This window comes from Octopus bimaculoides, chromosome 22 (assembly GCF_046866305.1).
Source record: "Octopus bimaculoides isolate indiv1 chromosome 22, ASM4686630v1, whole genome shotgun sequence".
Lineage (NCBI taxonomy): Eukaryota > Metazoa > Mollusca > Cephalopoda > Octopoda > Octopodidae > Octopus > Octopus bimaculoides.
This window is the reverse complement of record NC_142949.1, coordinates 10,244,783-10,259,024: the sequence shown is the minus strand read 5'-3', so window position 1 is coordinate 10,259,024 and position 14,242 is coordinate 10,244,783. Positions and strand designations below refer to the sequence as shown.

The window sequence follows — 14,242 nt, the reverse complement described above, 5'->3', positions numbered from 1 at the left end:
GACCTAGTAAAACCTGCCGAGTTAATTATTGATAAAGATGTGAATGAATAATGGAAACAGTGTTATTGATTTATTAATTCGATTTGCATTTTCTTCTTCTTCTTCTTCTTCTTCAGGAGGCTTCTGTGATGAATTATCACTTTATAATTTGCTGGCGTCTTCTGGCCTGTCTACCTCCATCTTTGGAATACCTACAGATGCTTGAATCTGGAGAATTAGGAATGGGTCCTGGGCATATTCTTCACACACTCAGATGGGCTCCCAGACTTGGACATAAAACATTTTCAGGGTGGATTAAGGTAGTTAATTATACTTTGTTTTTTGTTAATTCAGATAATTTTTTTTCCCGCTCATTTTCTTAGTTTTAAATCACTTTTATTACTTGTCTTTCAGGATAGTTTAGTGAAACAAGGGCAGACAACACATCAGGCTGATCAACTCCTCACCAATGCTGATAAAATGGCTAACTCTGTATATTATGATGTTCGACTAGCTATTAATTTTATTCAAGAACAGGTGATGATTTTAATAACTTATTTTTGAATTTTAAATTCAACTTTTTCTTGTTTTTATACATGTTCATTCACTAAAGTACTAATAAGAAAACGTGGTAACTATTTCATATTGCTTATGTGAGAGATGCTTTAAAAAATGAAGTTTTGGTTGCTATTTCCATCACTTTGAGGTAGAGTGTGGCAGTTCTGCCACATTGGCTGAACCAGTAAAGTGTGATTTGACATTGCACAAATGTATTTTAAACATAATACATTCACATAGTATTTTTAGCAATTTAGCTGCTGATTCAATACCCATCACAAAAGAAACTATAAATGCAGCTGATCTATTCAGTCATAAAAAGCTAATGTAGGGAGTATCCTGCAAATATATCTGTTAAACATTATATGTCAGTTTTATTTCTATTTCTTTTATATTTCAACTGAAATAGATGACTAGCTTCCCTGCTGTTGATCACCGGACTATTCTTTCTTCTAATGATCTTCCTGGACTATCTTCAATTTTAATGCTTGATGCTGTTGTTGCCAAAGTCCAAATCTCTTTGGATGAAATCTTTACAAAGGCTATGGTAAGTTGGATATTCTGTTATTTATATTTCATCTTTATTTGAAGCTAGCATGACAGCCTGGCGGAATCATTGGAGTGTTGGACAAAATGCTTTACAATGGTTGTTTTGGTTCTTTGTTCCCAAGTCATTGCTGGTCATTGTGTCAGGCACCCAGAAGAACTTCAGTGTCAACTGGTCTTATGGCTGTCTGTTGAAGGAAAAAAAATCAACTGGGTTGGGGGGAAGAAAATATCTAACTTATTTTGTACAACTGGCTTCAGAACAGTGGAATGGCAAATGCTGATGAGTTAAGAACATGTATGGGGGACTGTGATGGGGGGTGTGCTCACATGAAATCATTGAAGCATTTGGTAGGATGGCCAAGACTAAACTAAACTTATGTTCTGAGTTCAAATCTCACCAATGTTAGTTTTGCTTTTCATCACTTTAAAATATGATGACCGCATACACTTGTGGCTTCCAGTATGTGGAGCTTTTAGCTGGCAGCACTTGCATGTGCAAGTTGTTTGCAAAACATTTAAGATCGATTAAATACGGTACCAGTCAGTTACTGGGATCAGTGATATCAACTAACCCCCCCATCCCTTAAAATTGCTTTCCTTGTTCTTAAACTAAAAACTGTTATATGAAGCTGGTGTAAAACAAAGAATCCAATTTGATTGATACATTCTATTTGTATTTCAAAGCAAAATACTTATAGTGACATAAACTATAAGTATTTGTATTGACATTCTTACCCTTAAAATCATCTGTGTGTGTGTGTATGGAAATTTGAAAGGTCATTGGAGTTTGACACACACTACTCTATGGCTTCCCATCATTAAATAATAAAGCTCTGAAATACTGTAACACATCTTTGAAATTTGGAGACTGTTCATATTATGAGAATCTAGCATTAAACTGGCAATTCATGTTTTTCCACGATGTGCTCATTCCAACAGTTGTCAGGCATTATTTCCCCCATATTTTGTGATTTCCAGTGCCTTGAAACACATCACTTGTGCTGACTCCAATGCCAGCTATTCTGTGTTCTTCAACTCATTTGGTCAGCTCTTATATAAAATCAACACATTGTTTTTGTTTGTGTTTTTCTAACCAATCTGATTTTGATAATATTTTGTATACTCTGATTTTTAAAACACTTCTGACTTTTTTATTATATTTTTAAAAAACTCTTTATATTATTAAGTTTCCAATATCAGACATTTGAAACTTGGCAGCTTTTTTTTAATTAAAAAATAATTTAATCATATATATATCATTAATATTAAAATATACTCTTTTGCTTGCTTCAGTCTTTTTGACTGTGGCCATGCTGGAGCACCGCCTTTAGTCGAGCAAATCGACCCCAGGACTTATTCTTTAGAAGCCTAGTACTTATTCTATTGGTCTCTTATGCCGAACCGCTAAGTTACGGGGACATAAACACACCAGCATCGGTTGTCAAGCGATGTTGGGGGGACACAAACACATACACACATACATATATATATATACATATATACGACGGGCTTCTTTCAGTTTCCATCTACCAAATCCACTTACAAGGCTTTGGTCGGCCCGAGGCTATAGTAGAAGACGCTTGCCCAAGATGCCATGCAGTGGGACTGAACCCAGGACCATGTGGTTGGTAAGCAAGCTACTTACCACACAGCCACTCATACGCCTATATATATATAATTTAATATTAAAAATCAATAAATAAAATAAAATGTTACAATCCCATTTATTCTCCACATTCAGCAACCTTTTTGTGTCTCCCTTCCACCTTCCCTTGATCTATCACATTACCCCTCTCTCTCTATCTCTATCTCTCTCTCTATCTCTATCTCTCTCTCTATCTCTCTCTCTATCTCTCTCTCTCTCTCTTTCAACATTAAAGGTGATCTTTTAGCACCTGACATATTTTAACAAGATAAAATGTTTTCAAACCCAGATTAAAATAAATTTGCTGTATGATGTTGTATGTAAGAACTTCTTGTCTGTTGAGTTTTCTATATTTTAAAAAAATTCTTTTTAAAAATCTAAAATAGGCTGATCCTGATCCCTACAAATCAATGGTAATTGCTTGGGACTTAGTCCCTTCTGCTTTTCGTTTAGTAGAAGTTTACACAGTTTTTGTCAGGTATGTTCCATATTTTAACACCTAATTTGAAATGTCGTTAATCCTGATGTCTTATTTATTGTAATTTATTTTGAAATAACAAATTTATAAATTTATTTATTTGTACGTCAGATCTTGTATTCTGGGACAAGTGGCTCAAACAGGAGATATTGAGTTGACTCAACACATGCTTGAAGCATATGGTACTGCCATCAGTATTGGTTCTAGCCATTCCTCTGCAGTGTCTATGCTAGGACTGGGGATTTTCAACTGTCTGCCGGCTCCCATCAAAAATGCTATTGAAAAGTGGAACAACAGTAGTGGTAATGAATTCCCTACTATAGGAGCCTGGGTGAGTTAAAAGCCTTACACATCTATTTTGACTTGATTATTTTCATGCTTAGTTTTATATTTGTGCAATAATTGCTTCTGCAATTCATGTGATTTGTATTTCAGAAAATATTTATTGTATTATTATAGTTGTCTTTGCCAGGTCTATCTTTGTGTTTTTGTGTGTGTGTGTGTGTGTGTGTGTGTGTGTGTGTGTGTGTGTGTTTGTGTAATTGAATGTTTCTTAATTTTATCATTAATGTGGGTATGGAGGTGCTTTGAAAATACCTCATGCAGTGCTGACCATGCCCTGCATAGTTAAAAGTTGCTCTTTGGCAAGGTATAGCACCTGTTCAGCCACCCTGCCAGTGATATATAGTGAAGTCGTGGGACTGCAGTATGGCGGATTGCGAAGAGGCAGCGGAAGAGCTCAACTGAGCTAATGGTTCTTCTTTCATTGATGCTGAGCCGAGGAATCCTAGAAGATCAATGGTCAGGATCACCAAGATCTATCAAGAGAGTAACTGCAATGCATCCATAGGGGCAGCATCCATGGTTTTCTAATCAGTTAATGTTCCCAGTTCAGATTTGTAATAATGGAATTGGATGGCGACAGTCATAAGAATCCACGAAAGCAGTAAAAACAAAAACAAAAAAAAACGTCAGTATGTATATTCATTGACTTTTGTAATCTTGACAAGGGCACATGTTTCATAGGACTGTCAGCACATGATTTATGGGGTTCCTAACTACTTTCTACACTTACACCTTTACTCCCTTCATCAACCCAATATGGTTTTTCTGCTATTGTTGCTTTCGCTTTCTCTTGAGTGGAGAAAGCATAGGATTGCGAGGTCCTCTTATTCTTTCCTTGATGAGGACCTATCAGCCCCTCTCTAGCATTGGTGCCACAAAAAATGCACCCTGTACATGCCATAGACTGGTTGGCACTTGAGAGGGCGTTCAGCAATAGAAATGGAACCAAATGACGTGTATGAGCAACAGGCAACAAGAGCAGTTACTCTTCGTAAGATATGGCTTGGACCATGACAACTTATCCAACATGGAAAGCAGACATAGAATGATAATGAGAGGAAAAATTGTTTTGAAATATTACATCTCAATTTAAGTAATTAGAAATATTAGAAATGATTTTTGTAAGTTCTAAAGTAGTTTCAGTTTCCAATATTTTTATAAACCAAAAAAATTATCGTTATTAATTTTGTTTTTCTCCTAGCGTAATGCATTTGCTAATGACATCATTCCTTCAGAAAGTTATATTGATGTGATCCACAGTGCTCATATTGGAACATTATCTGGTAGGAATTTTCTTTTCTTTTTTTTCCTGTCACATTCTGCTTGTTAATTCTATTTAAAATATTGTAATTTTATGAAACGTCCCTCTATCATGATTTTTTCCCCCGCCTTGTCTTGTGGGTACTTGGTGACTTCACCAGTGCTGGAGAATTCAGTGCATGAAAAAAGAACTCAATACACTCTGTGAAGTGGTTGGCATTAGGAAAGGCATCTGGCTGTAGAAATCCTGCCAAAGCAGACACTGGAGCCTGGCTCTTCTATTCGTGTCAAATTGTCCAATCCATGTTAGCATGAAAAAAGGGATGTTAAATGATGACGATGATGATCTGGCATGGCTGTGTGGTAAGAGACTTGCTTCCCAACCATATGGTTCAGGGTTCAGTCCCGCTGTGTGACACCTTGGGCAAGTATCTTCTACTATAGCCTCAGGTCAACCAAAGACTTGTGAGTGCACTAGGTAGATGGAAACTGAAAGAAGCCTGTTTTATTTATATATATATATATCTGTGAGAGAGGGAGAGAGTGAAAGACTAAGTCCCTCACCATTGCTTGACAACAGGTGTTGGTCTGCTTACATCCCTGTAACTTAGCAGTTTGACAAAAGCGTCTGATAGAATAAGTACTAGGTTTAAAAAATAAGTACTGGGGGTCAATTCATTCGACTAAAAAAATTCTCCAAGACAGTGCCCCAGTGTGGCCACGGTCTAATGACTGAAACGAGTAGAAGATAAAGATATATATCTTGCCTGGAAATTCCAAGTAACTTCCTACAAACAATTCAGATTTTTCATTGCTATTTTAAACATCATTTTCATATTTTTCTTTGTAATAATTAAATTTTTATATTTTAAATTTATATTTTAATTTTGTTACTTTCGTTTTTTTTTTTCCCCCTTCACAATACCAAGGTCAAAGTCAGTTTTCCGTGAATAGTTCCCTTCGCCATGTACTTCAAGCATTAGTGCGCTTCTGTGGTGATATTGTCAAGTAAGTTTTTGAACTTAAATTCTATTAAATTAAAAAAGACAAAAAAATAAAGAATCTCCTTTTTTCTCTGTTGCTGTGTGCAGGGTTTCATAGATTGTGATGACCAATTCGCTTTATACCTGTATGAAAAAACAAATGTAAAAGGTTGAAGGTGGAGGTGATGATTATAATGAGGATTGTGTGTGTGTGCTGATGTAGAGTGATGCGTCATGTATGATGAAAATGATGAAATTTCATCGTTCAATATCATTAACTAAAACCATTGAAAGCAGTGCTCCAGTATGACCATAGTGCAGTGACTGAAATCAGTAAAAGAAATGCCAAGACAAATAACTGGTGTTTGCGTAAAAAAAAAATATTCTTTTTTAAATACCCACCTAAATTGATTTCAAATTTTGGGGAGGGGTAAGTCAGTTGCATCGACCCCCCCCCCCCACTCTTACTTGACTGGTTGGTACTCATTTTATCAATCCTGAAAGGATGAAAGGCAAAGTTGACCATGACAGAATTTGAACTCAGTACCTGAAGACAGAGGAAATGCTGTTAAGCATTTTGCCTGGCATGCTAACAGTTCTGCCAGCTCGCTGCCTTAGATACCCATCTAAATTAACGAGTTGACACAACTGCAAATGTACGTGGCCTTGGTCCTTTTCCTGCAGTTGTTTATGTAAGGGATAAGATTTCTTTGTAAAGTAGAAAATAAAGCAGTGAAGGGTTTCAAAGCAGATCTGAAGCAACGAAAGGAACAATACCAATTGTGTTGTGAAGAGAAATTGAAGCTTTGTGGGATACAGGGTTTAAATAAATAAAGATGTGTGAAGATCAATTAAACAAAAGACTGTTATTCTTTCTCTACTCTTTCTGTTACCTTGCATTAGATTCAGTCATTGGACTTCAACTATGGGGCAGGCATGACTGTTGTAAGAAGCTTGCTTCCCAATCACATGGGTCCGGGTTCAGTTCAACTGTGTGGCACCTCAAGCAAGTGTCTTCTACTGTAGCTCTGGGCTGATCAAAGCCTTGTGAGTGGATTTCATAGATGGAAACTGAAAGAAACATGTATACAGAGAGAGAGAGAGAGTAATAACAATAATAGTTGGATGGAATTTATAGCCATTTAATGCATCACTACGTATGTTTCATTAAATGTATATACATTCCATCCAAGGATTATTGTTATTATTATTATATTTATCCTACATTGTATCGGTACAGCTTGATGCAACCCCCAAAAACTGGTTCACCAGTCAGCATCATTAGACTGTGGCCAGCATAATGGAATAGGAGCTTTATTGGCATATTCAAAACGTTTCTCCATAAACGGATTTAAAAGATATGTGTGTGTGTGTGTGTGTTTGTGTCTCCTTCTCTTGCTATTGTGTGATTTTTGTAAATGGCTGTGATTCATTTCTAATATTCTGCCAAAAAACATGTCTGGCTATCAGGAAACATTACCTTGCTCGGAAATGGATGAGGGTTGGCAACAGGAAGGCCATCTGGTGATAGAAAATGAGCCTCAGAAAACTCTGTCCAACCCATGTAAGCATGGGAAAGTGAACGATAACCCCTTTCGTTAACATATTTCTGTTGAAATACACTGCGTTTGGTATATATAATAAGATGATATTACTTAAAATATTAAAAAAATATTGAAAATATTGAAAATATTAAAATGTATACTGTCCTTTAAGAGTTTGTAAAAGTAATCCCTCCTATAATTTGGAGAATTCATATTTTTCATTTGTGGAAATTTTAAATGATATATATTTTTTTATAAAAAGTTTAAAATATTTGTATATATTTTTATTTCCACTCTAGTTGGTGTCCAGAAACAACCGGAAATAACAAATATGTCAAGGCACTGTTTCCATTACTGTTTGATGCTTCAACAGAATATTTGGTTGACATGGTAGGTTCCTATATTTTTACTTCATTTCCACCGAAAAAATGAAATTATCTGAAATAATTCAAAATATGTTAGTCTTCTACATGTACTAATTAAAATATGTAACTGTGATCTTCCGCATCTAGATGTTCTCTTAGTTCTAATCTCAACAATTAGCTCCCACAAAATGTTGAATTAGTAAATTGTCTACTTGTTTCTAGAATTTAGAAAATAACATAATTGTATTAAAAATATGTTTTATTTTTTATGAGAGTTCCAATAAAAGAATATAAATTTTTGTTTATATAACCCTTTTATTACCATATTGTTAAAATAGACTGCTTTTGTCTCGATCAGTTTTTGAAAATAACTTTGTCATTAAATTGATGTTTGGTATATAAATTAGCGTTGAATGTTGATGGAAGATTTTAATTCAGATTATTTTAAAATGTGAAGTTTGTATCATAGAACAAGAGGCAGTCTTGAGAACCTAGGTATCAGAAGGATTCAGTGTGGGACCTACTGATTTGTTCAATGTTATATGGATGTAGAACTTGCTATTTAGCTCAATATTGTTTAGATCCTTTGTTAGCACATTTCTTTTAAAATACACTGTTTTTGTTTCAATCAATTTTTAAAATAATGAATTCAATAACATGATTTTGTCATTGAACTAGGAACATAAATTGAGATGAAAGTTTTTAATGGCCGGTTTTAACCTTTTAGCTTTTAAACCGGCCATATCCAGCCATAATATTTTACCTGTTTTATGCTCAAACTGGCTTGATTGGGCCTCTCACTCATGCCCTACAATACCATTCTAAAAATAAGCAATTGCATTATCAAAATATCAAAGATATGAGATAATGTTTAATTAATTCAAAAGAATGTGAATTGAATGCTAAAGGGTTAATTTAGATTTCTTTAGAACAAAGTTTTTGCAAAAGAACTGCGGATGGTCACATGTTGGTTTCAAAAGGTGTTAATGTTTGTGCTTATTTTCATGTCTATAACGGAACTGACATACCATATGTTTATGCTACTTGTTATCTAATAGCTTTTCAGGGTTCAATCCCATTGTACATCATCACAACCTTAGATCAACCCATGTCTTGTGATTGCCATTGGGTAGACGTACATTAAGGATGAGCATGCTTTATGCTTGTCCTTCAGCGAGAACCTTATTTTGTTACATAGTGTCACACCACCACATACCCTTTGAATGTCTTTTGTAGGGTTCATTCATCATCATCATCATCATCATCGTTTAACGTCCGCTTTCCATGCTAGCATGGGTTGGACGATTTGACTGAGGACTGGTGAAACCGGATGGCAACACCAGGCTCCAGTCTGATTTGGCAGAGTTTCTACAGCTGGATGCCCTTCCTAACGCCAACCACTCAGAGAGTGTAGTGGGTGCTTTTACGTGTCACCCGCACGAAAACGGCCACGCAGTTGTAAATATTGGGGCTAAGATTCCAGGCAGAAGATATTGTGGTTTTGTCTTCCTTTTATCTCTTCAGACTGCAAATATCATTGATGATATCCTTTCTCCTCTCATTAAACCCTAAAATACAAAAATGTATACATAACCTACTTAGATGCATACAGTTTTTATTCCATTCATTTCTGTTTATTTATTTTAGGTAACAATGTCATTGGAAAGATTTCTTGGTGAAGGAGAAGGGGAGAAATTCATCATGAAAACTTACCTGTATGTGCTGGAGGTTTGTCAAGAGCTTCTCATTGAACACACAAATGAATTAAGGTATGTATACATGAATACATAGTAGAACTTATCAGTATTCTTGCAAGGAAATTTTATTATATGTAATATTGTGATTTCAGTTTTTAGTTTTATTAGTGGAAGGCATGGCTCTGTGGTTGTTTGCTTCCCAACCACTTGGTTTCGGTCTCATTGTGTGGCATCTTGGGCAAGTGTTTTTTTTTTTTTTACAGCCCCTGGTGAACCAAAGCCTTGTGAGTGGATTTGGTTGACAGATACTGAAAAATGACCATACTATATGTGTGTGTGTTTGTGTGTTAGCATCTGTTTGCCGTGACAACATGTGATAGCTGTAAATGGGGTTGCTATCATGCAAGTAGTGTCCTGTTTCCAGTCTTCTATGAGAACTTGTCTGGCCATGGGGTGGAAATATTACCTTGCTCGGAAACAGGTGAAGGTTGGTGATAAGAACGGCTTCTGGCTGTAGAAAATCTGCTTCAACAAATTTCATCCAACCCTTGCTAGCATGGAAAAGTGGATATTAAAATGATGATGATGATGGGAAATTGTGTGTTTCAGCAGCAGCAGCATCATATCACCACCATCATCATCATATATCTGTTTTTCATGCTGGCATGGGTTAGACAAAAGGAGCTTGGGCAGCTCTCTGGCTTGCCTGCTCCTTTCACTTTTGGCATGGTTTCTATGGCTGGATGCCCTTCCTAATGCCAGTAACTTCACAGTGTGCTGGCTGCTTTTTTTTTACATGGCACCTGCATGAGTGCTTTGATACAAAAAATACTGTTTTGATGGATCTGTAATTTTGAACAGAATCTTAGTAGGTACTTTATTAGCTGTTTCTATTTTCAAATTTATTAATAAGGGTAGAAATTGATATTAATCAATTAAAACCAGTGGTCTAGCATATTAAAAAAATCCGAAGATTAAAATTATATTACATACAAAAATAAGAGGAATGACCAGCAAAAGTGGACTCCTATATGCTAGAAATAGATGCCGAATCATCTAACCACGAAAAATATGTTCTCAGTAAAAATCTTGCCCTTTTACAGTCTGTTGTGTCGCTAAATTTTTTCTGAGAACATATTTTTCGTGGTTAGATGATTCGGCATCTATTTCTAGCATATAGGAGTCCACTTTTGCTGGTCATTCCTCTTATTTTTGTATGTCTCTATTTTCTGTACAAATAATTCAATGTCATTATTTTGTTTGTGTCTTCTTTTTATCAGTGGCTTGGATGAAAAAATATTTGTGGACTGCTTGAAATTCATGGATAGTCACCTTGAAAAAACTGCTGGAAAAAAAGCTTTTGAAAAATTTTATATTGAAACAGGAGGTAAAATAGATTTCATTTCTAAAACATTATTTACGTAGACTGCAGAAATATGTCTGAACTTAACCATTGTTCCACAGCAACAGCCAATACTTATTTATCTACAGACATCAGTTCCCGGTCTCATGTTTTTGTGTGAAATGTTGTATTACAGAAGTCATTACAGGACCCATTATGCAAATTCTACTGGGGTTTTTTTCCTATACAACATAAGGAAATTTGACTCAAAGATTTACATTTATTTATTGTTATATCAGCTAATCTCCTTCATGTGCTAGAGCTGTTGTAATGAACTGTAAAGTAAGAGTTGTTCTGATTATTTTAATGTATCTTGTATTATGGAGTTGAACTGTAAATTATTTTACCTTGACTGGATTCTCAATGCTTTCTGAATCAATTGAACAGTGAATGTCTTTGTAAATGCTTGTTGAAGATTATTGATATGAGTGGTTGGCGTTAGGAAGGGCATCCAGCTGTAGAAACTCTGCCAAATTAGATTGGAGCCTGGTGTTGCCATCCGGTTTCACCAGTCCTCAGTCAAATCGTCCAACCCATGCTAGCATGGAAAGCGGACGTTAAACGATGATGATGTACAGAACAAAGTTCTGTCCTTCGTTAGCATAATTAATAAATATACTGATCTAAAAATTAGCCCTAGATGATGTATTTACAAACAGAACACAGGCATGTTACTGGCAGGCAGATGGTCCTGGTTGTGGTAACTCTACTTGACTAATGAATAAGTTTTGCTTCTACCTGTTTTAGTGATTAACCATTAGAAAGACATCTGACTTAACAAAAGGGGGTCTCCAAAAATGTATAAATATAAAGATCCTCTCGGCTATGCTGACCCAGAAAACTTGGCTTAATTGAAATAGGACAAGTTTTAGGGTAGGATCATGTAAAAGAAGCTAATGGAACAAGATTTATAGACAGTTAATTATACTTTGAACCTTTTTGCTGCTGAAATCAGATATTTCCACTCAAAATTTCATTAGCCTCAATTGTGGAAAGCAGTTTATATCATTGTTTAACGTCTGCTTTCCATGCTAGCATGGGTTGGATGGTTTGACATGTAGCTGGCCGGCTGGGAGCTGCCCAGACTACAATTGTTTATATATTGTTTGGTTGGCATTAGGAAGGGCATCCAGCTGTAGAAACTCTGCCAGACCAGATTGGAGCCTGGTGCAGCCATCTGGTTCGTCAGTCCTCAGTCAAATCGTCCAACCCATGCTAGCATGGAAGGCGGACGTTAAGCGATGATGATGATAATGCTAATCTTGTCTTTTGTTGAGGAATGTCGTGTTTGAAACTACTTTCTGTTGAGACATGTCAAGTTTATTGAAGCAGTGTGACTTGTAGAAAATACCAATTCTATTTTTTTGGAAGATATTTAACATCATTGCTGGAATAACCATAAAATTTAACTTCACAGCAAAAGGGTTAAACAAAGCTATCAAATATGTAATGACATATTTTTGATATCTTTATTAAACTGACTAATTTTTCATTCTAGATTTATGTGGTCTGCTTCTGGCTGCTGCTAATTTATCACCCCAGTTTGCAACAAAGATTTTGAAGTTTTTCAATAAATTATTCATGCTTGGTGAGTAGACACAAATTATTTTGTCTGAATTAAATTAACACTTTAGCGTTTACACAAGCCTCATCCAGCCTATATACTCTTCGTGTTTTATGTTGAAACTGACCAGATCCTACCTCTCATACCTGTTCTACAATGTTATTCTGAAATAGTCATATTATTGAAATGTTGAAGTTATGACATAATATATGATTAATTCAGAATAATTATCTGGTTTAGAGATTTTAGTAATGTAATTGTTTATTGCTAGAATGATCTTGTAAGGTTAGTGTGAGAGGCCAGTTTGAACATAAAACAGGTAAAATATTTGCACTGGATGTGGCCAAAAGGGATATGCTAAAGGGTTAAAACCAGGGAAATTGTATTTCATTTAAATTGTATTCTTTTTTTTAAATATTTTCAGCTGAAAAAAATCCAAATGATAAAGACTATGAATCCTTGTGTGGCTGCTTAACAAAACTGGCCTCTGTTGATATAACAACACTACAGACGTGGTTATGGAAAATTGCTTTGACTTCACCCCAGGTAACTTTCTCTTTTACTTAAGCATGGCCAGTTACTAAGTTATAGAACTTTGGTTTGTTCCGAGTTTTTCTGTTAAAACATTTAATGTACGAGGGGGTGCTGAAAAGTTCCTAGCTTTAAGTGTATTATGAAAGGCCTGGTTGGAGGCCCAACTTTCCAGTTTTTTTACAGGGCTTAGAAAAACTGCATGACCACTGCAATAAGTGTGTGAATCTGAGAGGGGATTATGTTGGGTAAAATCTTAATTAACTGATCCTCCTGTATTTTCTTTTACTCAATACCAAGAACTTTTCAGTACCCTCTCATATATACTGTGGAACTCCATAGCATTGCAGAAAAGGTTTTCCAGAGATATTGCCAGCAGTGGTAGAACCACTGGGAGAAATGTGTGAACTCCCAAGGGCAGTGTTTTGAGGCTGATTAAATAAAATGTGTGAAATGTACAAAAAAATTTTTTCTTTCTTTTGCTCAAAGGTCAGATACTTCTTAAACGCACTTTGTATTTATACTGTTTTTTGTAATTTTTTTTCCTTTAGAGTTATTTGTATTTAAAATTCAGTACTTACTGTTAAATGAAAAAACTTAACTATTTTAGGATTCTACTGAAGAAGCTGCAATGAAAGAAAACAGAATGCTGCTCCAGAGCCTGACTGGTTTCTTTGTTAAAGACAAAAGGTAAAGTTTATTTGAATCATTTCGTGTTCCTCAATGCTTTCATTTTGTTTAATCAAATGACTATTTTTTTGCATATATTTTTTACACTTTCAGCTGATTCACTTAAGTTAATAAATAAATAAATATATATATATATATATATATATATATATATATATATAGGTTTGACTTTAAACATGAAATCTATTTTCTATTGACTGCAATTTGTGGTGTCCAACTTATGATTGTATAATTGAAAACGAAGATTGTTTTCAATATTTTGGTAATTCTCCACAGGATTTAGTTGTATTCAGTAAATATTAGCCATCTCGGTTTGAATATTCTCCAGTGCAATATCTTTCTCTTTTAGCAATAGCAAACCTCCTCTCATCAAACCAGTTCTATTCCTTTCTTGCAGAGGAAAGGAGTCTTGTGAGGAATTAATGTTATCATAACTGACACCAAAGCATATTGAAAAGGTCAGTCTTTGGTTGCGTTGCTTTACATTTGTCATCCGAATGGATGAGAACGCATCCTTATCATTGACCCCTGGACATTACTTTCATGAGTCCTTGGACTCATAGGATTGGTTACCCGGTTTGCATAGCACATAAGTGATAGAGATCACATTTCCCCTGGATTGGATACCATTCTGTCACAGGTTGTTCATTTA

At 35.3% G+C, this 14,242-nt stretch overlaps 1 protein-coding gene across 19 annotated transcripts in view; it reads left to right on the top strand.

Moving 5' to 3' along the window:
• The window catches only part of LOC106881733 (E3 ubiquitin-protein ligase UBR4-like), a 218,908-nt gene that overhangs the window by 52,527 nt on the left and 152,139 nt on the right, over positions 1-14,242 (top strand). For all 19 annotated transcript variants that reach the window (XM_089339693.1, XM_089339687.1, XM_089339685.1 and 16 more), the window contains exons 22-34: positions 117-299; positions 394-516; positions 947-1,084; positions 3,118-3,209; positions 3,321-3,540; positions 4,756-4,837; positions 5,744-5,822; positions 7,641-7,731; positions 9,354-9,475; positions 10,684-10,790; positions 12,304-12,393; positions 12,794-12,915; positions 13,511-13,590. In XM_089339693.1, coding sequence (XP_089195819.1) covers positions 117-299; positions 394-516; positions 947-1,084; positions 3,118-3,209; positions 3,321-3,540; positions 4,756-4,837; positions 5,744-5,822; positions 7,641-7,731; positions 9,354-9,475; positions 10,684-10,790; positions 12,304-12,393; positions 12,794-12,915; positions 13,511-13,590 — 1,529 coding nt within the window. The remainder of the gene's footprint in view (positions 1-116; positions 300-393; positions 517-946; positions 1,085-3,117; positions 3,210-3,320; positions 3,541-4,755; positions 4,838-5,743; positions 5,823-7,640; positions 7,732-9,353; positions 9,476-10,683; positions 10,791-12,303; positions 12,394-12,793; positions 12,916-13,510; positions 13,591-14,242) is intronic.